This window comes from Spermophilus citellus (genome assembly GCF_964194105.1).
Source record: "Spermophilus citellus genome assembly, chromosome: 4".
In the NCBI taxonomy this organism is placed as follows: Eukaryota; Metazoa; Chordata; class Mammalia; order Rodentia; family Sciuridae; genus Spermophilus; species Spermophilus citellus.
This window is the reverse complement of record NC_138185.1, coordinates 17,714,223-17,740,788: the sequence shown is the minus strand read 5'-3', so window position 1 is coordinate 17,740,788 and position 26,566 is coordinate 17,714,223. Positions and strand designations below refer to the sequence as shown.

The 26,566-nt window shown below is 37.3% G+C and overlaps 1 protein-coding gene across 9 annotated transcripts in view; it reads right to left on the bottom strand.

The window, feature by feature from the left end:
* The window catches only part of CHD6 (chromodomain helicase DNA binding protein 6), a 211,092-nt gene that overhangs the window by 97,240 nt on the left and 87,286 nt on the right, over window positions 1-26,566 (bottom strand). For all 9 annotated transcript variants that reach the window (XM_081289966.1, XM_081289958.1, XM_081289959.1 and 6 more), the window contains 4 exons: window positions 23,870-24,017; window positions 21,857-22,006; window positions 1,452-1,514; window positions 616-674 (listed from right to left, as the gene is read on the bottom strand). In XM_081289966.1, the coding sequence (XP_081146092.1) occupies window positions 616-674; window positions 1,452-1,514; window positions 21,857-22,006; window positions 23,870-24,017 (420 nt within the window). The remainder of the gene's footprint in view (window positions 1-615; window positions 675-1,451; window positions 1,515-21,856; window positions 22,007-23,869; window positions 24,018-26,566) is intronic.

Here is a 26,566-nt window from a genome sequence, read left to right as displayed (position 1 = left end):
CAAAAGATAAGCTTTAAGGTTTCAATAATCAGGGTGACTATCTTTCTCAAAAGCAGCAGGGTGGTCTGTTGCAAAGCTGCTAGAAACTAAGTTTGGAAAGGCCTTGCCCTGAAGGGCAAGAACAGAAAACCATACAAAATAGAGTAATTCCAAATAATTTCTCTCACTGTGGCTTCTATAGAAATTGGCTCAGAGCAGGAGCAGCAGATATATCAAGCTATCAAATATACATTAGTGGACAGGGAGCTGAGAGGAGAAAAATGGAAGACAGAAAAATATTATATTCTATAGGACAGTGGTTTCCCACCCTGGGTACATGTGAGAATTTCTCAGAAACTTTTAAAAAAAATATCAATCTCTGGGGCCCACTCTGACTCTGAATCAACTTGTCCTGGGTAGAGTGAGGGCTTCAGTAATATTAAAAAGCCCTTCAATTGATCCTACTGCCGCCAAAGTTGAGCATTTTTCAACTCAAGGTAAACTTAAGTGAGCCAAGATCTGTGGGTTATGCCTTAGGGGCCAAATTACTAAAAATATAAGATAATAAAGAATCCAGAAAAAGGAGGTTTTATTTATATAAAATCCAAATACATATAACACACTAACTAGACGTACAAATTTCTATACTTAACGTAGAACAGCTCTAGGTCGAATGGGGGTTCTCCTGGGTGAACCTGTAACCAACAGCAAGCAGTTAGCCCAGATCCTAGGCAGTTCATCCACTTATGTCAAAAGAAAACACATAAATAACACTTCTGTCCAGTTTTAGTAAACATTTCTTGAGGATATTTTCATTTTCCCAGGCTATTTCCTCACAAGCTATTGTTCAGGTTTTCCAAAGACCTAACACATACCTATGCAGTTAAAACAACAACACTTTCCAGGGTTCAGGCTTAATAACATTCACCTGATAAACTTAAGCTGGCCCAGGGCTCTGAAAAAATGTTAGGACCAGAGCCTGGTGCAGAAGTGACCTGCATCCTAGTCTCCATCTGAAACAGTGGTAAGGGAGTTTACTTTCTTCAACACTGGAAGTAAAGATCAATCTATGCTCTCACTGGCATCAATATACTCTCTCACTTAGATTTTCTTTAGGGGATTCCTACAATGGCCCTGAGATGCTTAAGGAAAAAATCCCATTATATTTCCATTAAGATTATTTTTCTGTCTCTTCTTTATGGTCTCTGATGATTATAAACTACAGATAAAAAATACCTTTGCTAGGTTCATACTGGAGAACATTATCAATTTGACCTATTCTAGATATTTAATACTTTTATGTCCTAAAATCCTTCATGGGGGTAAAAGTAAGTGTTGACCAGCCACACAATACTCTTGCAAAGCTCTTATTCCAGCTAAGATGATCATTCTAGGTTCTATAGTCAAATATCTCTTCACAAAGGGTGCAATGTATTCTGGTGACATAAAAACTAGAAACATGAATCACCAACCTCCTGGACAGTCTTAGATGCCAGGATCTTCTCAATGATGTTTGCATCATCTTCTGGAGGCTCCTGGAGACACAGATTAAAAAGAAAGTACGTTAGGGGACCCAAAGTCCAAGAGAATAACTCTCTAAGATGCATTGGTTATGCATCCCTTATATGAAATTCTTGGGACCAGAAGTGCTTCAGATTTCACAGCTTGTCAGACTTTGGAGTGTTTGTATTCACTACCAGTTGAGTATCATTAATCCAAAAATCTAAATTTTAAAAAACTTCTTGAGCATCATGTTGGTGGTCAAAATTCAGATTTTAGACTATTTTGTATTTGGGATTTTTGGACTAGGGATGCTCAATCCGTACTAAAACAGGGACTACTTCATTCAAAAATCCTCCTTTGAATACTGAAGCCTCCCTCCCATCAACCCACAGAGTGACTAAAAGATGGCAAACATTTTGATAAGCTAGAATTCAAAGAGGTGTGTTTTAACCTTTGGGCACTACTCTATTGCAGAGCAGAGAAGCCACTCTACTTTTCAGATTCAATTTGAGATCTGCCTTTAGCATCACTAAAATTGGTCCTGGGACACCCCTTCTCTTCAAAGCTTCTTAGATGCTGCTGCATAAAATTTCCAAAAATCTATAGCAGAAAAGTTTCTGGAGGCTTTAGAATCAGAAGGTTCCAATTCTAACACCTACCAGCTATTGATTTTGAGCAAGCCAACTGATACCACTTAGTTTCCAAATAGTAGTAGAAAAAATATCTCACTGGGTTACAAGGATGATAAATGGTATATGAAAATATACTTTGAATAGTAGCACTATGCAAAAAGAAGGCATAACAATGCTCTATTACACTGTACACCTTTCCTCTCTGTACCTGGAAATGGCTTGGTGTTTCACTGACAATCCTTTAACTGCAAATCCTAAATGAAAACAAACTCTTCTTTCCTACTCTGGAAACATATAAACTTTCTAGGCTCCTATTTCTATGAAATATCTTTCTACAGAGTATGTATATATTTATTTATTTGCAGTACTGTGAATTGAACCCAGGGGCTCTCTACCACTGAGCTCCATCACATGTCCTTTTTAAAACTTTTTGACACAGAGTCTCCAAGTTGCTGAATTTGTCTTGAACTAATGCTTCTCTTGCTTCAGTCATAAGTTGCTGGAATTACAGGTGTGTGACACTACATCTGGCCCTACAGACTATTTATGATAAAACAAAATCAGGAGCAAAAATGACAAACTTAAAAAGAATGCACTGAATCAGAAAGTCTTATGTTTAACATTCTTTTGAGATTTTGGTAGATTCTATGTACTATGACCTTTCCCACTATTACAATATGAGACTTTAAACAGTGATGAAAAGAACACTAACCATAACAATCCCAATTCACTAATATAGTGAAAATTCACTATTCTAGGTTCCTGGTTGGAATATTCCAGAAGGATGATTTGTGCTGCATATCACCTTCAGTCTACTCATTCCAAGGTTCAACCATCCTAAAGCCATGCCATTATCAAAAAACATTTTAGGGGCTGGGGATGTGGCTCAAGCGGTAGCGCGCTCACCTGGGATGCGTGCGGCCCGGGTCTCTCTTAAAAAAAAAACAAACAAAACAAAACAAAAAACATTTTAGCTCTTAAGATCCTAAATAAAGGTTGTGGCTCAGTGGTTGAGCGCTTGCCTAGTCCAGGTGAGGCCCTGAGTTCGATCCTCAGCACCACATAAAAATAATTAAGTAAAATAAAAGGTATTGTGTCCAACTGCAGCTAAAAAATAAATTTAAAAAAAAAGATCCTAAATTAAGTTTTCCTGAGAAAAGTGATAATAGTTAAGAAAGGGGAGAAGGAAGGAGATATGGCAGCAAAGAATTATGGAAATCAGTAAGCAGGCAAGGCAGATGCTTTCAAAGGTTACAAATATTTACTACACTCCTCCAGACACATGGCAATCATGCTAGGTGCCATGACAAAGTTAATCCAAAATGATGAAACTTGTTTCTTGCTGCTCATCAAGAAGGCAACTGAACTGTAATTGCAAAAGAAGGGATTGGAATATAGACTAAGCTTCTGTTTTTCTGCTTAGGTATTTGACCCTGAGCGCAGGTGAGGAAAGGAGGGGCCGTTTACTGCTCATTGCCTATTTTGACCCTTTACAATATAAACATTCTGAGGGCAGGGATTCTTGTTTGTTTGATTCACTGATGCAAAAATAGGTAGTCAGTAGTTATTTGTTGAATGCTAAGAAATAAGGAAGAGAGATAGAAGGAAATATAGTGAGGAAATAAAACTATCAAACTCTCTGGGGCCACAGATGAGATGACTATTATTCTTGATCTATGTCACTTAATTAAAAAGTAAATCTCTATACGCTCAGAAATGCGATGTTTGATGGTAATTACATAGGGCCAAAATTAGGTGTACTCTCATGAGTGGCAAGAATACTATCACAGCCCATACAGCCAAAAAAAAGTTAGACTGTTCCAAGGGGATAGTCAATAAAGGAACAAGTGCTTAGTTCAGAGAAATTTGGATAATGAGCTAATTCCTTCTCAACTTCTTTCTTCATTTCCTTTCTAAATTTCCACTCCATGCTTTTTATTAGGTACTTTTTATGGCTGTGCAGCAGTTTTACAGAAAAAAAAAGAGACTACACACACACATACCAAAGTCTTCATCAAGGAACTATTAAAGATAATGCTGAGTTACTAAGGTTTTACAATGCATAAATCTCAAGTGTGTATCCTGATTAATTTCTACATACACACACACTAATGTAACTAGCATCCAGACCAAGTTATAGAACATTTCTAATATTCTGGAAAATGCTGTAACCTATTGGAAGAAACTATGAGACTTCTACCATTATAGATTCACTCTGCCTATTATTAGACTTTATATAGATGAAATAATATAGTCTGCTATTCATTCTTTCTTAATACTGTGCAAGTGTTTTGTTATAAATATAAATTTGTTATAAAGAATATTGGGTTGCTTCTAATTTTTGTATTATGCATAAAGTTCATAAGAATGGTATGTATGTCTCTTGGAGAAAAATATACTCATTTATCCTGGCTATACACCCAAGAGTAGAGTTATGAAGTAGGTATATATTTATTTTAATAGATATTGCCAAAATTTTCCCAAAGTGATTTTAACAATTTTTTTAAACAGTTTTTAAAAAATATTTATTTCTTTAGTTTTTAGGTGGACACAGTATCTTTATTTCACATTTATGTGGCGCTGAGAATCGAACCCAGTGCCTCACGCACGCAAGGTGAGCATGCTACCACTTGAGCCACATCCCCAGCCCAGATTTTAACAATTTTTATATCCATAAGAAACATTTGGAAGTTCCTGCTGAAGTCAATCTTTAACATGTTAGCCATTCTAGTGGATATGTAGTATTGTCTCTTTAATTCACATTTCCCTGGTAACTGAGGATGCTGAGCACCTTGTCATATAATTATTAGCCACTGGGCATCCTCTTTTGTGAACCTCCTATCCAAGCTATTTGCCTACTTTATAGATTGTCATTTTTATTTATTTACAGTTTTTTAAGTAGAGTCAGATATATAGATTACAAACATTCTAGCAGTTTATGGTTTACCTTTTCAAACTCTTAATGTTGTCCTGACAAAAAGAAGTTTTACATAATCTACTTTATCAATCTTTTGTCTTATGAGTAATATTTTTTGTGTCTAGCTTAATAAATCTTTTTTGGTACCAAGGCCACTATGCCACATATATAATTTTAAATTTTCTAGTAGTCACATTAAAAAAGTAGAAACAAACAGGTGCAACTGACTTGAACAATATATTTAAACCAATACATCCAAAATATCATTTCAACATGTAATCAATATAATAATTAAGGAAATTCTTTTTCTCCTACTACACCTTCAAAATATAGTGTATACTTTACACCTATAGTACACCTCATTTTGATTAGCCACATTTCAGGTGCTCAATAGCCACACATGGCTGGTAGTGTCTAATATAGCTCTTTTTTGTTTCATTAGTCAATTTGTTATTTCTTACAGCAATGCTACCCTGTCCTTATTCCCTTTTTTCTTCTTTTTCTCTTTTGGTACTGGGAATTTAACCCAGGGGCATTTTATCACTAAGCCACATATCTATTTTTCTCTCTTTTTTCTTTTAAATTTTGAGACAATGTCTCACAAAGTTGCTGAGGTCCTCACTAAGTTGCTGAAGCTGGCCTCAAATTGCAATCTTCCTGTCTCAGCCTCCTGCGTGTCTGGGATTATAGGCATATGCCTGGCTGTCTTTATTCTTGTAGCTCGTTTACAAAGTCTTATTTAAAGTATATCTTACAACTTAGTTGTTATTTTCAAGATCACCTTAGGGTAGTCTAGGTCTTCAGCATTTCTAAAGACACTTTCACTCACAAAACTGCCACACACACACACACACACACACACACACCCTTGTTTAGATCTCTAATTTCTCTCAGCATGATGTTTTAGTATACAGGGCTTGCATGCCTTTTGAGTCATTCCAGGGTATCTATTACTTGATGCTATTACAAATGGAATTTTATAACTATCCTTTCCTGATTTCATACGGCTAGTATACAGAAAAGGTGTGTGTGTGTGTGTGTGTGTGTGTGTGTGTATTATCTTTATATATTATAAACAACTTGGCTACGTCCACATTAATTGTAGTGGTTTATAGATTCTGTTAAAATTTCCTTAAACACAGTCATGTTACCTTCAAATAATGACAGTTTTATCTTCCTTTCTAATCTATAAACAACTTATTTCTTCTTTTTCCTTATTGTCATGGTCATGTTGTCCAGTATATTTCTACTAAATATAAGTGATGATGGTGGGATCTTTTCTTATTCCCAAATTCAAATTCTCAAATTTTTCCAATGGCTTTTAGGATTTTTTTTTTTTTTTTTAGTCTCTGATTTCTATGGTGCAAGACATGCCTAAGTGCAGTTTTTTTTTTTTTTTTTTTTTTTTTTGTCCCTATGCAGGGGTTACCTTATATTAAGTGTATGGGTTGGTATCTTTTTATTTGGAAGCACAACTTTTCATTTCTTTGGATGTACATGATGCAGAATCACACCATTCATGCAATCATACATGCACATAGGGTGATAATATCCATCTCATTCCATCATCTTTCCCACCTCCATACCTCCTCCCCTGCCCTCACTCCCCTCTGCCCAATCCAAAGTTCCTACATTCTTTCCTTAACCCCCCTCCCTTCCATTAGGGATCAGTATCCACTTATCAGAGAAAACATTTGGCCTTGGGATTTTTAGGATTGGCTTACTTCATTTAACATGATAGTCTTCATTGGATGGAAATGCCATACTTTCATTATTCTTTAAGGCTGAATAATATTCCATATTTTTTCTATCTATTCATCTATTGAAGAGTAGGTGGTTGGTTCCACAGTTTAACTATTGTGAATTGAGCTGCTATACACACTGTAGTATGCTGATTTTAAGTCCTTTAGGTATAGACTGAAGAGTGGGATAGCTGATTCCATTCCAATTTTTCTAAGAAATCTCCACACTGCTTTCTATAGTGGTTGCACCAATTTGTAGTCCCACCAGTAATGAATCAATGTATCTTTCCCCCCCACATCCTCACCAACACTATTTTTGCTTGTATTCTTAATAATTGCCACTCTGACTGGAGTGAGAAGAAACCCTAGAGTAGTTTTGATTTGCATTTTTTTTAATTGCTAGAGATGTTGAACACTTTTTTCATATTTGTTTATTGGTTGTGTATCTTCTTCTGGGGAGTGTCTGCTCAGTTCCTTAGCCCATTTATTGATTGGGTTATTTGTTTGTTTGCTTTTTTTTTTTTTTTTTTTTGGTGATAAGTGTTTTGAGTTCTTCATATATCCTGGAGATTAGTGCTCTATCTGATGTGCGTTCTTCCATTCTATAGGCTCTCTCTTCACGTTACTGATTATTTACTTTGCTGTGAAAAAGCTTTTCAGTTTAAAGCCATACCATTTATTCTTTTTTAAAAAATGTTTTTATTTGTTCTACTTAGTTGTACATGACAACAGAATGTATTTCATTTCATCATATACAAATGGAGCACAACATTTCAATTCTCTGATTGTATACCACGTAGAGACGCACCATTTGTGCAATTATACACATACCTAGGGAAATGATGTCTATCTCATTCCACCATCTTTCCTACCCCATAACCCTTCCCTACCCTACTCGTTGACCAATCCAAAGCTCCTCCATTCCTCCCAGCCCTCACCCCCACCCCAATCATAGATCAGCATCCACTAATCAGAGAAAACATTTGGCCTTTGGTTTTTGGGGATAGGCTAATTTTGCTTAGCATGATATCCTCTAACTCCATCCATTTACCTGCAAATGCCATAGTTTTATTCTCTTTTAATGCTGAGTAATATTCCATTGTGTATGCATACCACGTTTATCTTTATCCATTTATCTACTGAAGGGCATCTAGGTTGTTTCCACAGTTTAGCTATTATGAATTGTGCTGCTATGAACATTGATGTGGCTGTGTTACTGTAGTATGCTGATTTTAAGTCCTTTGGGTATAGACTGAGGAGCGGGATAGCTGGCTCAAACGGTGGTTTCATTCCAAGTTTTCTAAGTAATCACCTTAATGCTTTCCAGAGTGGTTGTACCAATTTGCAGTCCCACCAACAATGTATGAGTGTGCCTTTTCCCCTACATCCACACCAACATTTATTGTTGTCTGTATTCTTGATAACTGCCATTCTGACTGGTGTGAGATGAAATCTTAGAATAGTTTTGATTTGCATTTCTCCCTTCTGAGAAGTGTCTGTTCAGCTCCTTAGCTCATTTATTGATTGGGTTTGTTGTTGTTGTTGTTTTTCTTTTCGGTGTTTTTCAGTTTTTTTGAGTTCTTTATATATCCTGGAGATTACTGCTCTATTTGATGTGTATGGCAAAAATTTGCTCCCAAAATGTAGGCTATCTATTCACCTCACTGATTGTTTCTTTTGCTGAGAAGAAGCTTTTTAGTTTGAGTACATACCATTTATTAACTCTTGATTTTATTTCTTGTGCTTTAGGAGTCTTGTTAAGGGAGTTGGGGCCTAATCTGACATGATGAAGATTTGGACCTACTTTTTCTCTATTAGGGGCAGAGTCTCTGGACTAATTCCTAGGTCCTTGATCCACTTTTGAGTTTTGTGACTGGTGAGAGACAGGTTTTTATTTTCATTTTGCTGCATATGGATTTCCAATTCTAACAGCACCATTTGTTCAAGAGGCTATCTTTCCCCCACTGTATGTTTTGGTGCCAATACCATGCTGTTTTTATAGCTCTGTAGTTTAAGGTCTGGTATTGTGGTGTCTCTTGCTTCACTCTTCTTGCTAAGGATTCTTTGGCTAATTTGGGTCTCTTATTTTTCCTTAATGAATTTCATGATTGCTTTTTTCTTGTTCTATGAGAAATGGTTTTGGGATTTTAATTGGAATTGCATTAAATCTGTGTAACACTTTTGGTAGTATGGCCATTTTTGACAATATTAATTCTGCCTATCCAAGAACAAGGGAGATCTCTTTCCATCTTCTAAGGTCTTCTTTATTTTCTTTCTTTAGTGTTATGTAGCTAATTATAGAAGTCTTTCACCTTTTTTGTTAGGTTGATTCATAATTTTTTGTTTTTGCTTTTTTAGGCTATTGTAAATGGGGTAGTTTTCCTAATTTCTCTTTCAGGATTCGTCACTGATGTATAGAAATGCATTTTATGGATATTGACTTTACATCCTGCTACTTTGCTGAATTCATTTATTAGTTTTAGAAGTTTTCTGGTGAGATTTTTTAGATTCTCTAAGTATAGAATCACGTCATCATCCAATAGTGATAGTTTGAGTTCTTCTTTTCCTATTTGTATCCCTTTAATTTCTTTCATCTAATTGCTCTAGCTAGAGTTTCAAGAACTATGTTGAGTAGAAGTGGTGAAAGAGGGTATCCCTGTCTTGTTCCAATTTTTAGAAGAAATGCTTTCAATTTTTCTCCATTAAGAATAACGTTGGCGTTGGGCTTCGCATAGATAGCTTTTACAATGTTGAGGTATGTTCCTACTATCTCTAGTTTTTCTAGTGTTCTGAACATGAAGGGGTGCTGTATTTTGTTGAATGCTTTTTTGTTATCTATTATGGTTCTTATCTGTAAGTCTATTGATGTGATAAATTATGTTTATTGATTTCCATATGTTGAAACAACCTTGCCCTGAGATGAACCCTACTTATTATGGTGCATTATCTTTTAAATGTTTTTGTATGTAATTTGCCAGAATTTTATTGAGAATTTTTGCATCTGTGTTCACCAGGGATATGGGTCTGAAGTTTCCTTTCCTTGATGTATCTTTGGTTTTGGTATCAGGTGATACTAACCTCACAGAATGAGTTTGGAGGAGTTTTGTCCTTTTCTATTTCATGGCATAATTTGAGAAGTATTGGTATTAGTTCTTCTTTGAAGGTCTTGTAGAACTCGGCTGAGGTCCTGGGCATTTTTTTCTTCCTTGGGAGGCTTTTTATGGTGTCCACTATTTCATTGCTTGAAATTGAACTGTTTAAATTGTGTTTGTCCCCCTGATTCAGTTTGGGTAGATCATATGTCTCTAGAAATTTGTCAATGTCTTCAAGATATTCTATGTTATTGGAATATAAATTTTCAAAATAGTTTCTAGTTATCTTCTGTATTTTAATAGTGTCTGTAGGGATATTTCCTCTTTCATCACAAATTTTCGTAATTTGAATTTTCTCTCTCCTTCTCTTCATCAGCATGGCTAAGGGTTTTTCAATTTTATTTATTTTTTCCAAGAACCAACTTTTCATTTTTGTTAATTTTTTCATTTGTTTCTTTTGTTTCAATTTCATTGATTTCAGCTCTGATTTTAATTATTTCCAGTCTTCTACTAAATTTGGTGGTGATTTCTTGTTCTTTTTCTAGGGCTTTGAGATGTAATGTTAGATCATTTATTTGTTGACTTTTTATTCTTTTAATGAATGAGCTCAATGCAATGAACTTTCCTTTTAGCACTGCCTTCACAGTGTCCCAGGGATTTTGATATGTTGTATTAGTGTTCTCATTTATCTCTACAATTTTTTTTATCTCCTCCCTGATGTATTCATTGTTCATTCAATAGCACATGATTAGTCTCCAGGTGTTAGAGTAGTTTCTATTTTTTATTTTATCATTGATTTTTAATTTCATCCCATTATGATCTAAAAGAATTCAGGGTAATGTCTCCATTTTTTTGTATTTGCTAAGAGTTGCTTTGTGGAATAACATATGGTCTATTTCAGAGAAGGATCCATGAGCTCCTGAGAAGAAAGTGTATTCACTTTTTAATTATTTTTTTAATTTATATGACAGTGGAATGCATTACAATTCTTATTACACATATAGAGCACAATTTTTTGTATCTCTGGTTGTATACAATTCACACCAATTCGTGTCTTTATACATGTACTTTGGATAATAATGTCCATCATATTCCATGTGTATTCACTTGTTGGTGGATGAAATATTCTATATACGTCTGTTAAGTCTAAATGACTGATTGTATTATTGAGTTCTATAGTTTCTTTGTTTAGTTTTTGTTGGAAGGTCTAACCAGTGGTGAAAGAGTTGTGTTAAACTCACCAGTATTATTGTGTTGTGGTTTCTTTGATTCTTAAAATTGAGAAGAGTTTATTTGATTACATAGATGCTCCATTTTGGGGAACATATATATTTATGATTGTTATGTCTTACTGATGTATGATTCCCTTAAACATTATGAAATGTCCTTCTTTATCCTTTCTGACTAACTCTGACTTGAAGTCCACTTTATCTGACATGAGGTTGGAAACCCATGTTTCTTTATGCAGTCCATGTAAGTGATATGTTTTTTCCCAACCCTTCACCATTAGTCTGTAGATGTCTTTTCCTATGAGATGAGTCTCTTGAAGAAAACATATTCTTGGGTCTATTTTTAATCCAATCTGCCAGTCTATGTCTTTTGACTGAAGAGTTTAGGCCATTAACATTGAGGGTTATTATTGAGACGTGATTTGTATTCCTAGTCATTTTGGTTTATTTTTGGTTTTTAACTTGACTTGCTTTCTCCTCTGATTGGCTTTTCCTTTAGTAGTTCCTCCTCTTGCTGATTTTCATTGCTGTTTTTCATTTCCCCCTCATGGAATATTTTGCTGAGGATGTTCTGTAGTGCAGGCTTTCTAGTTGTAAATGCTTTTTTTAACTTTTGTTTATCATGGAAGTTTTTTATTTTGTCATCAAATGTGAAGCTTAATTTTCCTGGATATAAGATTCTTGTTGTCATACATTTTCTTTCAGAGCTTGGTATATGTTGTTCCAGGACTTCCTAGCTTTGATGATCTGGGTTGAGAAATTTGCTGAGATCCAAATTGGTTTCCTCCTGTATGTAATCTGATACTTTTTTTCTTGTGGCCTTTAAAATTCTATCTTTATTCTGTATGCTTACATCTGTATAGTTGATATCTTCTACTGGTCATTAATTCTGTCTTCAAATGATGCTCTGCTTCAATCTCCTCTATGCCTAGGACTAAAGTCAGAAATATATTCTGATATATATTATACTGCACCCCACTTGTCTCATGTTTTGCTTTTCCATTCTTTTTCTCTATGTGCTTCCACTTAGAAATTTTGCTCTAATCTGTCTTCTTACTCACCAATCCTATCTTCTGCACTATCTAATATACTTTTACACTTATCTACTGGGTTCTGAATTTTATAATCAAATTTTTCAGTTCTCAGCAGTTGATTTTGGGAGTCTTCATTTGAAAATTTATCTTATTCATCTTCTCCTTATTTTAACACTTATCATATATATCATTTTATCATAGTTATTAAGTTCTTTTCTGCTAACTTCAACACTGGGCTCACCTGGGGTCTGCTGCTACTAAATGCTTATTCTCTAAATTTTTAGTCACATTTTCCAGGCTCTTATCTAATCACTTTTTTTTAATAAATATTTTTTTAGTTGTCAATGGACCTTTATTTTTTATTTATTGATATGTGGTGTTGAGAATCGAACCCAGTACCTCATACATGCTAGGCAAGCACTCTGCCACTGAGCCACAACCCCAGACCCTCTAATAACTTTTTACTTCATGTTGGACATTGTGGATAAAAAGTTCCCAAACAGTTCCTATTACAAATGTTTTTTTTTTTTTTTTTTTTTAATTTTCTCTTAGACAACAGGGAAAAGTGGTAGTTTCTTCTACCTAGTAGGCTGAGTTGGGTCAGGCCTGGGTTATCATGTTAAGATTCAAGCTCCCAGAACACAAATGTCCAAGGTCACCGAATTGAGAGGCTGGCAGATCTTTATTCTCTTGAGCCCTGAGTCATACCCTATGGAGGTTGGTTTGTTTGTTTTTAGTACTCGGGATTAAACCCAGAGATGCTTTAACATTAAGCCATATCATTAGCCCTTTTATTCTGAGACAGGGTCCCTCTAAGTTGCATAGGTCCTCACTTCATTGTTGAGACTGGCCTCAAACTTGTGATCTCTATGCCTCAGCATCCTGAGACGCTGGGATTAAAGACATGTCCCACTGGCACCCTATTGAGGTTTTGAGTAGCTTTTTATTCTCCAACCCCAAGAAGGTTAAAAGTATGACAACTATTGTATGAGAGAGTGAATTTTTTTTCACCTGTGTACTGTGAGACTATGAGATTTCAATTTGTCTTTTGCTGAGCTCCTAGTTTCCTGGGCTATCCTAAATTCAGCAAAAGTCTCCAGGGAGAAATCCTTTTGCTTTAGGGATTCCTTAGTTTCCAATCACTTCACCGACCTTTGTATATGTTCAATCACTAATGGGGCCAGTGGGGTTCTCTTCAAACCAGAAGAGTCTCTCTCTATGGGCCTAGTCTGCTCCTTAGCCTGCTCCTAAAACTGGGAAATGTCTTCGGAGAAGACAACAGCCAGCTATTGTCAGCTCCCCTAGGAATGGCTCTTTACTGTCAGGAATTTTAGTTCACTGAATTCTTGATGCTTCCACAGCTATTAGATACCTTTAAAAATATGGTTTTTGTAACTTAATCCCAACATTGTGGTTGAATGCTGTCTATCGAAATCTGATAGGTAGGGGAAATCTTATGTATTAACTGATTACTGGAGTTGCCTGGGGCCTAGTTTCTGGGTTTCTTCTCTTTTCTGTCTATACTCATTTCTCTTGCTCATATCGTCTCACGGCTCCATTGTGATACCTGCCAAATTTATACATTTAGCTCAGAAACTGTCCCCTGACTACAGATTCTAATTGTAATCTAATCGTTACTTGCCATCTCCATTTGATTTTCTTGTGGTATTTCAATTTAAAATACCCAATAACTAAACTCCTAGCCTGGTCTTCTAGCCAACACTCCTGCTCCCTACCTCTGACCTCGCATAGTCCTCTCCCATTTGAGTTAAATTAAACTCTATCTTTTAGGTACTCAAATAACAAATCCCGATTTAATCTATTTCTCTTTTCTCTCCAAATATCACATATGACTGGCCAAAAACTCTTTTTGTTTCCATCTTTAAAATATTTCCAGAAACCAGTTCTTTCCACTGTTTCTACCCTGGTCAATACCACCTTCATTTCTCACCCAGATTTCTCCCAAAGGGCCTCCTAACTGGCTTCCCTGCTTCTGTTCTTATCCCACAAGTCTCTTTTCAATACAACATTCAGAATTGCCCTTTTTAACCAACCTAGATGCCCTTCAATAGATGAATGGATAAAAAAATGTGGCATTTATACACAATGGAGTATTACTCTGCATTAAGAAATGACAAAATCATAGAATTTGGAGGGAAATGGATGGCATTAGAGCAGATTATGCTAAGCGAAGCTAGCCAATCCTTAAAAAACAAATGCCAAATGACTTCTTTGATATAAAGGGAGTAACCAAGGACAGGGTAGGGGCGAAGAGCTTGAGAAGAAGATTAACATTAAACAGGGATGATAGGTGGGAGGGAAAGGGAGAGAGAAGGGAAATCGCATGGAATTGGAAGGTGAGCCTCAGGGTCATACACAATTACATATAAGAGGAAAGGAGGGGTAAGAGAAAAATAATACAAGTGAAGAAATGATTTACAGTAGAGGGGGTAGAGAGAGAAAAGGGGAGGGGAGGGGAGGGGAGGGGAAGGGGGATAGTAGAGAATAGGATAAACAGCAGAATACATCAGTCACTAGAATGGCAATATGTAAATCAATGGAAGTGTAACTGATGTGATACAGCAATCGGTATACGGGGTAAAAATGGGAGATCATAACCCACTTGAATCAAATTGTGAAATATGATATATTAAGAACTTTGTAATGTTTTGAACGACCAACAATAAATTAAAAAAAAAAAAAGAATTGCCCTTTTTAGTATTTTACTCCTCTGCTCCCCCCACCCCACTACTCTGCTTTTATTGCTTTAAAAGGCTCCTCCTTAACTCAGAGTAAAGCCAAAGACCTTTCAATGGTCTTCAAAACCTACAGGATCTATATTTACCCTCTCATCTGCTACCTCTTAAGGCTCCTTGTCTGTTCTTCATACATAGTAAACATGCTTCTCCCTCAGAGACTTAGAATAGGTTGTTCCCTTAAGTCTCTAATATTCTCTTATTCTTACCTACCTTGAAGAACAGAAAAGGTAAGAGATGGCTTCTTGTGATAGGATTTTAACCGGTCCTCAGAGTGTTTACTAGAACCGAATCTAACAAAATGTTAAAATGTGGATAAGAAAGCAGAGGTCTTTACTCTGAGTATTAAAAGGATGTAAGGATTACAACATTCTTCATTATAGAAAATTTTCAACTAACATTTAAGTAGTCTGAAATAAAATTTATCTTTTAACATATATTAAATAATGGGGGTTCAGCCCTAATATTAAAGAACTGGTGTGTCTTTTTAAAAAACAGTTTAACAAAAGAGTTATAAAGGAAAAAACTCAGGCTGTAACTACTACCCAGGACAAGAAACAGAAGTGAAGTACCCTGGGTGTGCTCTCTGTCAAGCCCCCTTTCCCACTTAGCTTCCATCTCAATTTGCAGAGTTCTCATTTACCTGGTTTCCTTTTTAGCTTTATATAAATGGAAAATTATAAAAATTAAAAATTAGCTGTGATCATCAAAACACTGAAGACAGGCTTTTATTCTATCTTTAAAAAAGGAAAAGGGAATAGCATTTCCCAAATACACATCAAAGTAGGAAGGAAACTGGAAAATTAAGATTTTTTTCCCGACAGCAATTGTACATAAAAGCATGATCATATGTGTATAAACACTCAGTGTATACAGATACACACAGATATAAACTAAATCTGCCTGCCAAACACACTTCCATAACCACCATCTGTTCTTAACTGCTTGGAATTTTCTCAAATTATCCTTCAAAGAAGACCATTTTAATTCATTTACTTGTATGTTGTATAATTAAAAAAATTTATTCTGAGGGCAAGGGGAATCACAAAAACTTTCAACCCTATTCACCCAAAACCTCAACTAACCACTTCATTTACTTTTATTTAAAAAACCATAAGGAGGGGTGTAGTAAGCAAATCACTTTTCAAATTAACAAACATTTACAGCTTGCCATCGAAGGTTCAAAAGTGGCCTCTAGCATAGTGCATGGTATCAGAGATTTTACATTCACCCAGGGAAAATACAATAAACATTTGCCTTAGAAATGCCCCAGGGGAGAGAGAAGGGAAATCGCATGGAAATGGAAGGTGATCCTCAGAGTTATACAAGAGGAAATGAGGGGTAAGAGAAGAATAATACAAGTGGAAGTAATGATTTACAGTAGAGGGGGTAGAGCGAGAAAAGGGGAGGGGAGGGGGGGGATAGTAGAGAATAGGATAGACAGCAGAATACATCAGACACTAGAATGGCAATATGTAAATCAATGGAAGTGTAACTGATGTGATACAGCAATCTGTATACGGGTAAAAATGGGAGTTCATAACCCACTTGAATCAAACTGTGAAATATGATATATTAAGAACTATGTAATGTTTTGAACGACCAACAATAAAAAAAAAAAAAAAAAGAAAGAAAAAGAAATGCCCCAGGGTAGCCGGGCAGTGACCAACTGGCTCCCAGCAGCTCAAGAGGCTGAGGCAGGTGAATTGTAAACTCAAAGCCAACCTGGGCAACTTAGCAAGACCCTGTCTGAAAAGGGGGAAAAAAAAAAGGATGGAGATGTGGGGAGGAGAAAAGAAAAGCTCCAAGGTAAATGCTAAATGTGTGACAATAACTACTAGTCCAATGAGAATTCAAAAAGAGAGAATAGCCTGGATTTAACAGAACAGGGTATAAAAGGGTATAAAACTTGGGCCCTAAAGAATGATGGTTCATAAGAGAGGACAGCAAAGATAAGGCAAGATGAAAGGAACCCAAAGAATGAAAGGATATATAAGAAACACATCTGCAATTCCAGTGACTTGCAAGACTGAGACATGAAGAGCTCAAGTTTCAGGCCAGCCTCAGCAACTTACTAAGCCTCCATCTCAAAATAAAAAAATAAAAAAGGACCGGGGAGCACAGTGGTAATGTGCCCCTAGGTTAAATTCCTAGTTTAAAAAGAAAAAAAATTCTATGTGTAACATGAACTAACTATCTCTCTCTCTCTCTCTCTCTCGCTGGGGATTGTAGGACTGGGGAACTTTTATGGCCCCAGACCTTCTATCTTTTATTTTGACACAGGGTCTTGTTAAGTTGTTGAAGCTGGACTCAAACTTACAATCCTCCTGCCTCAGCCTCCCAAGTTGCTGGAGAGTAACTCATCTTCTTAAAGAGTAAAATCATTATACTGAATGTGGGGGGGTTGCAAATAAATGAAGGTAAATGGGTAATATGTGATCTCATTTTTAAAAATCAGACAAGTAAGCCTTACTCTAATACAGCAGTTAAGAAGTAACCACCTCAGATTCTTGAGCAAGAGATGAAAAATAACAGCAATTCCCCTGGTATTTTGGGAAAATTAATTTGAAATCAGATTAGGAAAGACAGAGAGTTACAGAATGGAACTACAGAACTGTGATGCAGTCATCTGAACACTGGGTTACAGCAGAAAAAGGGGAAACAAATTCAGAAAACAGCCTAAGGAGAAATAGAATGTAGGAATCTGTGTTTGTACCTAATGAAGAAATGGCAAGACAAGAAACTGCCCAACCCAGCTGAGTGAATAGAAGCTTAATGATGGCCAAACTGAGCCCACGGCATGGAGTCACATAAACTGGTGCAAAGGTACCGCAACGCCACAAGGCAGCAAGGAGCTTTAGAAAAGGAGGTCTATCTGCAGACTTAAGTGGCTGCCTGGAGTGAGAAGTAGACGAATATCAATGGGGAAAGTATGCTAGTTTAAAGAAACAGAAGAAAAAAAGAGCCTGGATTTAAATATATATATATATATATTTTCTTATCTTTCTAATCCAGGAGTTTAAAAAAAATAAACTTGTTTACATAATGGCTTAACTATATTTATTTATTCATTCATTCAATAAATAGATAAGTACAACTAAGTGCAAGTCTTCATGTTAGCTACTAGTTAACAAATAAAACTCCACCTACACTATGTGAAAAATCACAAAAAAATTAATGCTTCTTTTGAAAAGTTTACAATCTACGGGATCAATCAAGAATGACACTCAAAACAGATGGCAGAGGCATTGAAAAATCAGAGCAGTCACAAGCTTCAATTAAAGAGCTCAAATATTCCAGCTGACTCTCCACTTTGGGCATAAATGCAACAATGGCAGTAACTTACAAAACAGAAGATAGAAAGTGTGTAGGAAAGGTTTCATTTAAATGTTTCCTGGGGGTTAATGTAGAAGATACAAACCTACCCTAAAGTAGCTCATGGCTTAGAAGAAAGAAACCAGAGACGGTAGGTATCCAAAGGATAATGGAAGGACAGGGGCAGGGTTAAATATGTTGGAGCGTTCTGGGAGCACAGCGGATCTTGTTTGACTCCGTGCCATGGCATGTTTGGGCCCTTCACATCAGGCTCCTGTCTTTCCAGGCAGGATGGATGGTTTTTGTCTTCCCCTTTCTTCCTGCTGTTGCCCTCTGTGCTGAGGACAGTGTTCAGATGACTGTTGCACACTGTTCTGTAGTTCCCTGTTATAGGGGGAGCAGGGAGCATCCTCAAAAGGGAAACTGAGCTCAGCCTGTCAGGCACAGAAAAAGGCCCAAGAAGGTACCATAGGCAAAGATCCAAGAGAAGTGCAGAGGAGAGCACTGTGAGCTGAAGATTCATTCAAACTGAAGTACTACTTTTGCTCCAAAAGGCAAAATCATACTAATTGCTCAAATTGCAGGAGACAAAAACCAAAAGAGCCTTGTAAAAGTCTACACATTGTTAAGTGCATCAGAGAACTGTGAAAGTTTGTCTGTTCCAGGCACCAAATCAGCTGGACAAAGAATAAGAAAGCGGAGTCAGCCAGGAATGGAAACTTATTTCCAGCTTCTGAAAACCAGAAGCTGGTTTGGGAACTATCTTCTGAATCTCAAAGTGGGGCTGCAACAACAGGCCAATCTTGATCTAGAAAGAATCACGTCTAAAGATACTTTTAACAACCTACTGATAGGTAACCAATGCTAAGGGTATGATCTGAGGCTGGGACAGGAGCCAACAGTTACAGAATTGTACTGAGTATGCGGACAAGACTTGGCACAGACCTGCAGAGAGATGGCAAGGACTTTCTAGTGCAGACTCTACTCCCTTATCTGTCCCACATTGAAGTGAGCAGGAAGGCAGACATTACCCAGAGGGCCTTGGGGGAAGGACATAAGAAAAAAAAAATCAGTCTTCCTTAATGATTTTCTGTGCCAGTAAACACCATGGATTGTCTAGAATCCAAGATAGGATCCCTAACTTTCAAGCTTTCATTAAGCCTGGGAAATGTGTTCAAATCTCACCAAGAAGCCCTGTATGAAAAACAGATACACAGGGAACTATTTTGGTTCTGTAGCATTAGGGATGATTTTGAAAACCTCTTGATAAGCTGATCTCCCCAGAGATCTCTTCATAGGTGCTCCTGCTTGTCTTACAGGGGAGGCCAAATCCTAGGACTGCCTCTCTGAACATCAAAGTCAAAACCATGTATTGGGCCTCACTCTTGTTTAAATTTGGTTAAACAATTTTAGGTATAATTAATGCAAACTTAGATTCTATCTTATGTCTCTCCACGTATAAATCTTCTTTGCTACATCTTTAGAGGAAAAAGGAGCCATGGTAAGATACATAAAATTTCCTGAATTCTTTCTATCACATCAGTTACTGTTTCTCTTCAGGTACCAGGGGAAGAAGTCTTAACAGCATCTGAAAGCTGTTTAACGGCTTAGGCTAAATGGCTACTTGGAGAAAATAAAATTCCTAATAGTGTTTTAACTAGAAAGCAACCATAAAATCCCCAAGGAAGGAAATCCCATTATAAAGGAACACAATCCTATCATTTCATGGCAGTCCTGTAAGAGCTATTTTTAACTATGTGTTTGAAAAGTACTGCAATGATAACACATCAAATTATTATTATTCCTATTAAGTATTATTTCATGAGTTGGATAATCCTTAGCAGAAACATGAAATCAACTCTTAAAGGCTAGTCATCAATTAAGTGCAGATATAGAACTCTTATCTAGATCATTCTGTTCCTTAAAATAGGAACAATAACCCCTTGCTCCTCCCCATGCAGAGACAAATGGAAGGATATGTGAAATTACATGGAAACACTTTAAGTTGGAGGCAAGGTGGCTGAAAAAGATAAAGCATTATCAGCTTCTGTGAGACACACTGGAGTCCAAAAGGGACAGGTAGCTATGCTGCTGCCACTTGGCATGCAGAATGAATTCTGCCAAGTCAGCAACAGCGACTACAGAACAAGACAGACTGTGTCCTAGAACGCTGCTGGCAACAATGTCCCTCCTACATACTCAGCCTGCTGCTTCTCTTCCTTTTCATTTTTTCTCTATAAGCTCCTCAGCTTAGCTCTCCTTTTCAACATTTAACCGTCTTCTCATCTCTGTCTAGATCAAGTCCTAATGCTATCATCCTCTCCTTAACACTGCAGTGGGGACTGATAAAATGTAAACGTGGTCATTCTGCTTGTCTGCTTTGACCTACTGATGCGTCCTATCTTTTATTCAACCTACAGTATGAGGGCACATACCACAGGTGGTATCCCTGTTAAGTGTGACTCCACCTACTTTTCAGCTCTTATGTCCCACCATTCCTCAAATCATACTCCAATATCTAGCATACTCATCACTGGTCATGTGGTATCTTTATGGTTGCCCTTCCGGTTGTGAGGCTTTTGTTCTTGATAGAAATGGCCCTCCTGCATCCTTATTCTCCTGAACTCCTGCCCACTCCTCTTTCTGTGTGGCCACTGCATCTAGCACATACTTCTCAATCAACATAGAAGTATAGACATGTGCTGTTTCTCTTAGACAAAGCTCTGTGGAGGCAGGAGTCATATGCTGATACTCATTCCTATATCCCAGGACCTGGTCTTCTAGCAGACTCTGAATATATATTTGTTGAATTAAAGTTCCAACTATAATTATTAGTTCATTTGATTACATTCTCTGAGCAAGTATTTACACATATAAGATTTTTATACTCTAATCAAAGAGACAAAAACAGAATCAGAGATCAGACATATTCAAATACAATTACAAACTGTGGCAAGTGCTACGAAGGAAATAAACAAGGAGCTAAAACAGAATCACTGAGATGATAGGCAGGAATCTACTTTAGATAAAAGAGACAGGAAAATTTTTTCTAAGGAGATGCCCTTTTAGGTTAAACTTAACTGATGGCAAAACAGTCATTTGAAGCATGTGGCAGAGAGCATTCCAAGCAGAAGGAACCACAATGGCAAATGCTGGCAGGTAAGAAAAGAACTGATGTTTATTAAAAGATGGCTAGCCTTGCCAACCGTGGCGGCACAGGCCTACAGTCCTAGCAACTCAGGAAGTTGAGGCAGGAGGATTCCAAGTTTAAGGCCAAGCTGGGCAACTAAATGAGACCCTGTTGCAAAATAAAAAATATAAAGGGCCGGGGATGTTGCTCAGTGATAAAGTATCCTAGTTCCCAGCACTTAAAAAAAAAAATAAAAGATGGCTAACCCTTTGGTTGCACAGAGATAGAAGGAAAAGTTGCTTAGCTCAAATAGAAATCTGGTGAAACAGGGAGAGAGTATGATTATAAAGGGCCCTGCAATGCAGAGTAAGGAGTCCTAATTTTAAAGTATAAGAGGAAGCCATTCAAAGGTTACTAGCAGTAGTTAAACGATGTAACTTAGGCCTCAGCAAACAGCCCTGTTAGCTTCATCAACTAGGCCATGATGACTGCTTAGCCATGGTTATTACCCTCACATGAGGCCATACCTCTGCTTGCCAAGCCAGTGTAGAAGCTGAGAGTGCAGATGTTCGGCCAGCTCCAAGAACAGCGATTGTTTCCCCATCATCATCCACCACTTTGAAGTCCAGGTCCTCGTTATATTTTCTGCGTTTTACTTGTCGTCCTGAGCGTCGTTTCTATAGGACAAACATAACATCAGAGCAGCTCTGAGAGTCAAAGGCAAAAACTGACACAAGAACATCCTCATATATACTTGCTAACACCCCAAGTGGGGTTTCCCCTCCTTAGAAAAGGAATCTTCTGTAAACACAACTCTCTTATGGACTAAATTCACTGAAAATGTAATATAGCTGAGTGAGGGGGAGAATAAAAGTTTCATTTCCAGAATGCCATGATTCACTATGAAGAAGGTGTAATCTCAGGGTCCAGAAAGACATATTTTTGTTTTTTTCAGAACGCCTTTATTTTATTTTTATGTGGTACTGAGGATTGAACCCAGTGCTTCACGCATGCTGGATAAGCACTCTGCCACTGAGCTACAGTCCCAGACCAGAAAGACATATTTTATTCATCAATAACAGTGATGTTTTTCCTCTTTCCTGGAACTGGCTTCTGTTCCCGCAAAACAAGGAAGAGAGGTACACTCTACCATCTTTGAGGTCCACTCCAGCATGAGTGGGAAGCCCAGGTTTATAACAATAACAATGTTTGTATTATGTATGCATTTATTTATTTAGCTCAAATTCAATTTACTTACCACAAACTCCTAAAAATATAGTTTGAAAAACTAATCTATACCATTTTTTATTAGGACTTACTTTGAGAATCTCATAACACTTGTTGAAATGTTGGGAGACATCCGAAGTATGACAAAATGGCAAGTCATCATTTAAGAACTCATCTCTAATCAAGTAGCTTGCACCTTTTAGAGAAAGAATGTGCAACAACAAAGAAGGGGAGTGACTTTCCTCAGCAGTAGAACCACTTCAGGAAACTAGTGACCAGCTAGCACAGTCTCAGCTATTCAAACCTTGAACAAAAGCAAAACCTCATCTCCTGTTTCTTTTAAAAGAAGAAACCTTTTCTCTATGTTCCCATCATTCCTTCACTGTATTACCTCTATGGTGTTTTAACTCTGTGTGAGAGATTCCAAAAAAGAACAAACTTCTCCCTATTCCCATACACAGATCACCATTCTAGCAACACTGAACTCCCTGCCAAATCCCATCAACTCATTGTGATTGATCCTCTGCCACTCTGGATACTTAACAGCCACCAGTCCCAGCTTACAGGCAGCAAAAGGGCTTCCGCTCTGACACCAGACACTACAAATTATGAGTACTACAATGTTACAAGCTGACACCTTCCTACATTAGAGATCAAGGAGAAACTAAAGGGGGTCCAGATGATGCTGGAAGGTACAGTAAGTTGGCTTTATTCTCAATGGTCTCCTTGTAGCACCATGATGCGGATAAATTGCTGTAGATATAAGAGGAATCATCATTTTCAAATATTAGAATTCATGTCCAAGAGAAGTTATCTCAACTCAGGCATACCATGGCATAATTTTAGGAACTGAATTAGATGGGTATCTCCTTGTCCCTGCTTTTGGCTAAATCTCCATTTTGGCATAATGAATATATCCCTGACTTTCCAAGCATCTGGGACTATAAAGTTATCCTTGTTCAGACTAGCCTACCACTAAGCACTAAATGCATTACCTACATGTCAAACTGGCCCCCTGAGCCTTATCTAGTCTGGCTCACAACTTCATTTTCCACATCAACTTCCTCTGCAACCTAATACCATTCTACTTTCTAAGAAGAAAGCAAATGCTGTTAAATAACTGGGCAATCATTAGTATAAGGATTGGGCTAGGGAAAAAGCCTGTTGTCTACTTGCTCATCCACCAAGAAGAAGCCCAGCCCAGGTCTGTGCGTAAGGAAAATAGGCTAAAGACAGGCACAGAGGAGCATCAATATCAGCAAGACCCCATCCAGCAGCAGTAACCTCCAGTAGGCTCCCGGTCACAGCTGTACCTGGTTGTCTGCAGACTCAGTGGACTCCTCAGGACTCCGCAGGGATGTGTTCGGCAGGCCCTGATCCAGCTCTAAGCTCTCCACTGTGGTTTCACTTTTCCTTTTTCCTTTCTTCTTTCTCTCGACTGGGGTTGGTCCTTGCTCCTTGCTACAAGGAGAAATTCAGAATTAAAACTGTTGGGCAGTTTTGAAGACTAAGATTTCTCATATAATCAGCTATAAAATCATACCCTGAAATCCTAGGTCAGGGTAGAGTTTAATGGAGAATCTATAAAAGTTTCTTCCCAGAAATATGGGAAGAATATGTACATGGATTAATGCAAAATCCAACATTCCTATAATAACTACTATAGCAACAATGTGGTAAGAAAAGCATGAATATCTCTAAAAATCCCACTTTTGGTTTAAACAAATGTCTTCTCTAGAAGTTTGTTTCACAGATATTTAAATTCACCAAATTAAAATGTTCCTTTAAGTTAACTGGAAGAGACAACTCCGCAATCTGTCATCCTCCTCTATTGAGAATGAGCATCCTCCTTCTAGGCCTAAAGTGAGCATTAAGAACTCATAAATGAAGATATCACTGTCCTTGCCCTTCAGGAGCTTACAGTTATAAAAATCCTATAGGCCACATATAGCCACAGCCCAAGGCAGTACATGAATGCTTTCTCAGAAATGTTGAGAGAGGCAAAGTCCATCTATTCTTCAAGGCCCTACCAAGATGGCAACATTTTCTCTAAAAAGTCTTCCTTCTCGTAGACGGTAAAATCTCTTTTCCATACGCCCCAAACAACTTCAACCGTGCTTTGGTTAAGATGCTTAAAATCGGATCTTCACCAAAGTTAGTCATTAACCATGGATACCAGACTTAGAACTCATGTAACGACATACAGTGTCTGAATCCTCTGCAGTTGTGCAATAAAGGTTGGTTGAATGAATAATGAATATTTTATACTTCTCTGATCTCTCCTATCAGGGTCTAAGTTCCTAGAGAGTACTACTTAAGTTTTGTGTTCCTCTGAGTGAGCAGTCTTATGCCTTATGCACAGTAAGTGTTCAATTAATATTTAAGCAAGTTTTTAAAAATTTTTATGCAACAGATAAATTAATGCATTAATAGATAAATAAGATTATTTGTGTTGGGGAGACTTGGAAAAACTTGAGCAGAGATATACACAGAATTTTGACAGACATTAGACAGAAACAATAGTAATTAATAATAATGACTGCAGCTAATGCTTATTTACATAAGCATTGTATACACGCACAGTTTTAAGTTCTTTAACATGGATTATCTCCTTTATGCCACAAGATGACACTATAATGCAGACAGTATCTTTATTCTCATTTTACCAAGAGAAATATGAGGCACAGTGAGGTCAATTTAGATTTCCAGAGTAATCAGACCAGGAAACAGTGGAGACAGGATCTGAATCCAGGTAGTTTGTGCTTTTAATCACCATGGCATTCTTGAGGAATGGAACAGTGTCACAGACACACTTAGTTAAAAGCAGCTTTGTAGCTGGAAAAGAGGGAGAGCACACACAGAAGTACTACACAACAGAGCTGGAAGGAAAAATTAATGGTACACGCGACCAAAGAGTATAGACTTCAGCCTGTGGGAAAAGGGCCATGATGCCAAGTCCAGGCAACAGGCACTGAAAACCTACAATAGATGCAATTGATTAGGGCTCAAAGGTGAGAATGCTTTGAAAGGCCCAGCAGGAGTGGAAGCAGTAGTCTTAGCAAGTGACAAAACAGATGGCCTTGTTTAGTATCAACATGCATTCAGCTACTGTTGACTATAGATCAGGCTGCTTCTCTCTTAAACCCTTGGGTCCTCACAGACTCACAACCAGGTAGTATAAACTGAGCCCATCTCTGATGCCACAGGCCTGTTTATGGGAAAATTCATGATAAAAACAATTCTGGCTCAACTTGAAGAAGTGAAAATTAAGGGGTCTTGCCATTTCAGAGGATTACAGATTTTAACAAGGGACTTATTCCCTCAACTAGGGAACAAAAGCAGAAGTTCTTATCAGTATAGAGAACAGGCTTGGGTGAAACAGCTTAAACAAAAGATGCTAAATTTTCACAAGAATTTTTATCTCATGTTAAATGGCATCTTATTAAGAAAACTCTATGGCAATTATGTTTTACTGAGTACTTATGCATTGTGTGTCTCACTGAACAGTCCCAGGAAGGGGTCATGACAAATAATCCTCATATTCCAAATAAGGAAACCAGCAAAGGTCCCAAAGTCAGTAGCAGTAGAGCAGAGGCTGATACTCTGGTCATCTGAGTCACAGGGAAAATCCCTCAGAAGCCTGAGGCAGGAGGATTGCAAGTTTGAGGCTAGCATCAGCAACTTAGTGAGGCCCTAAGCAACTTAGTGAGACCCTGTCTCAAAATAAAAAAAGGCTGGGGATATGGCTTAATGGTTAAGTGCCCCGAGTTCAATCCCTAGTACCAAAACAAAAACAAACAAAAATCCCCAGCTTTTCCCTTTTGATAAATGTAAAAAATTCAAATTTCCTTTAATGTTATTAAAATCTTAAAACAATAACTAGAAGAATCAGCCACAAAAACATTTCACCACAGAAAAAGATTCACAAATCAACAGGTGTTGATTTTTTATGGCTCTCATAGCAAAAGAAGCCTTTTGTTTAAAAAAAAATTTTTTTTTTTTAAAGAGAG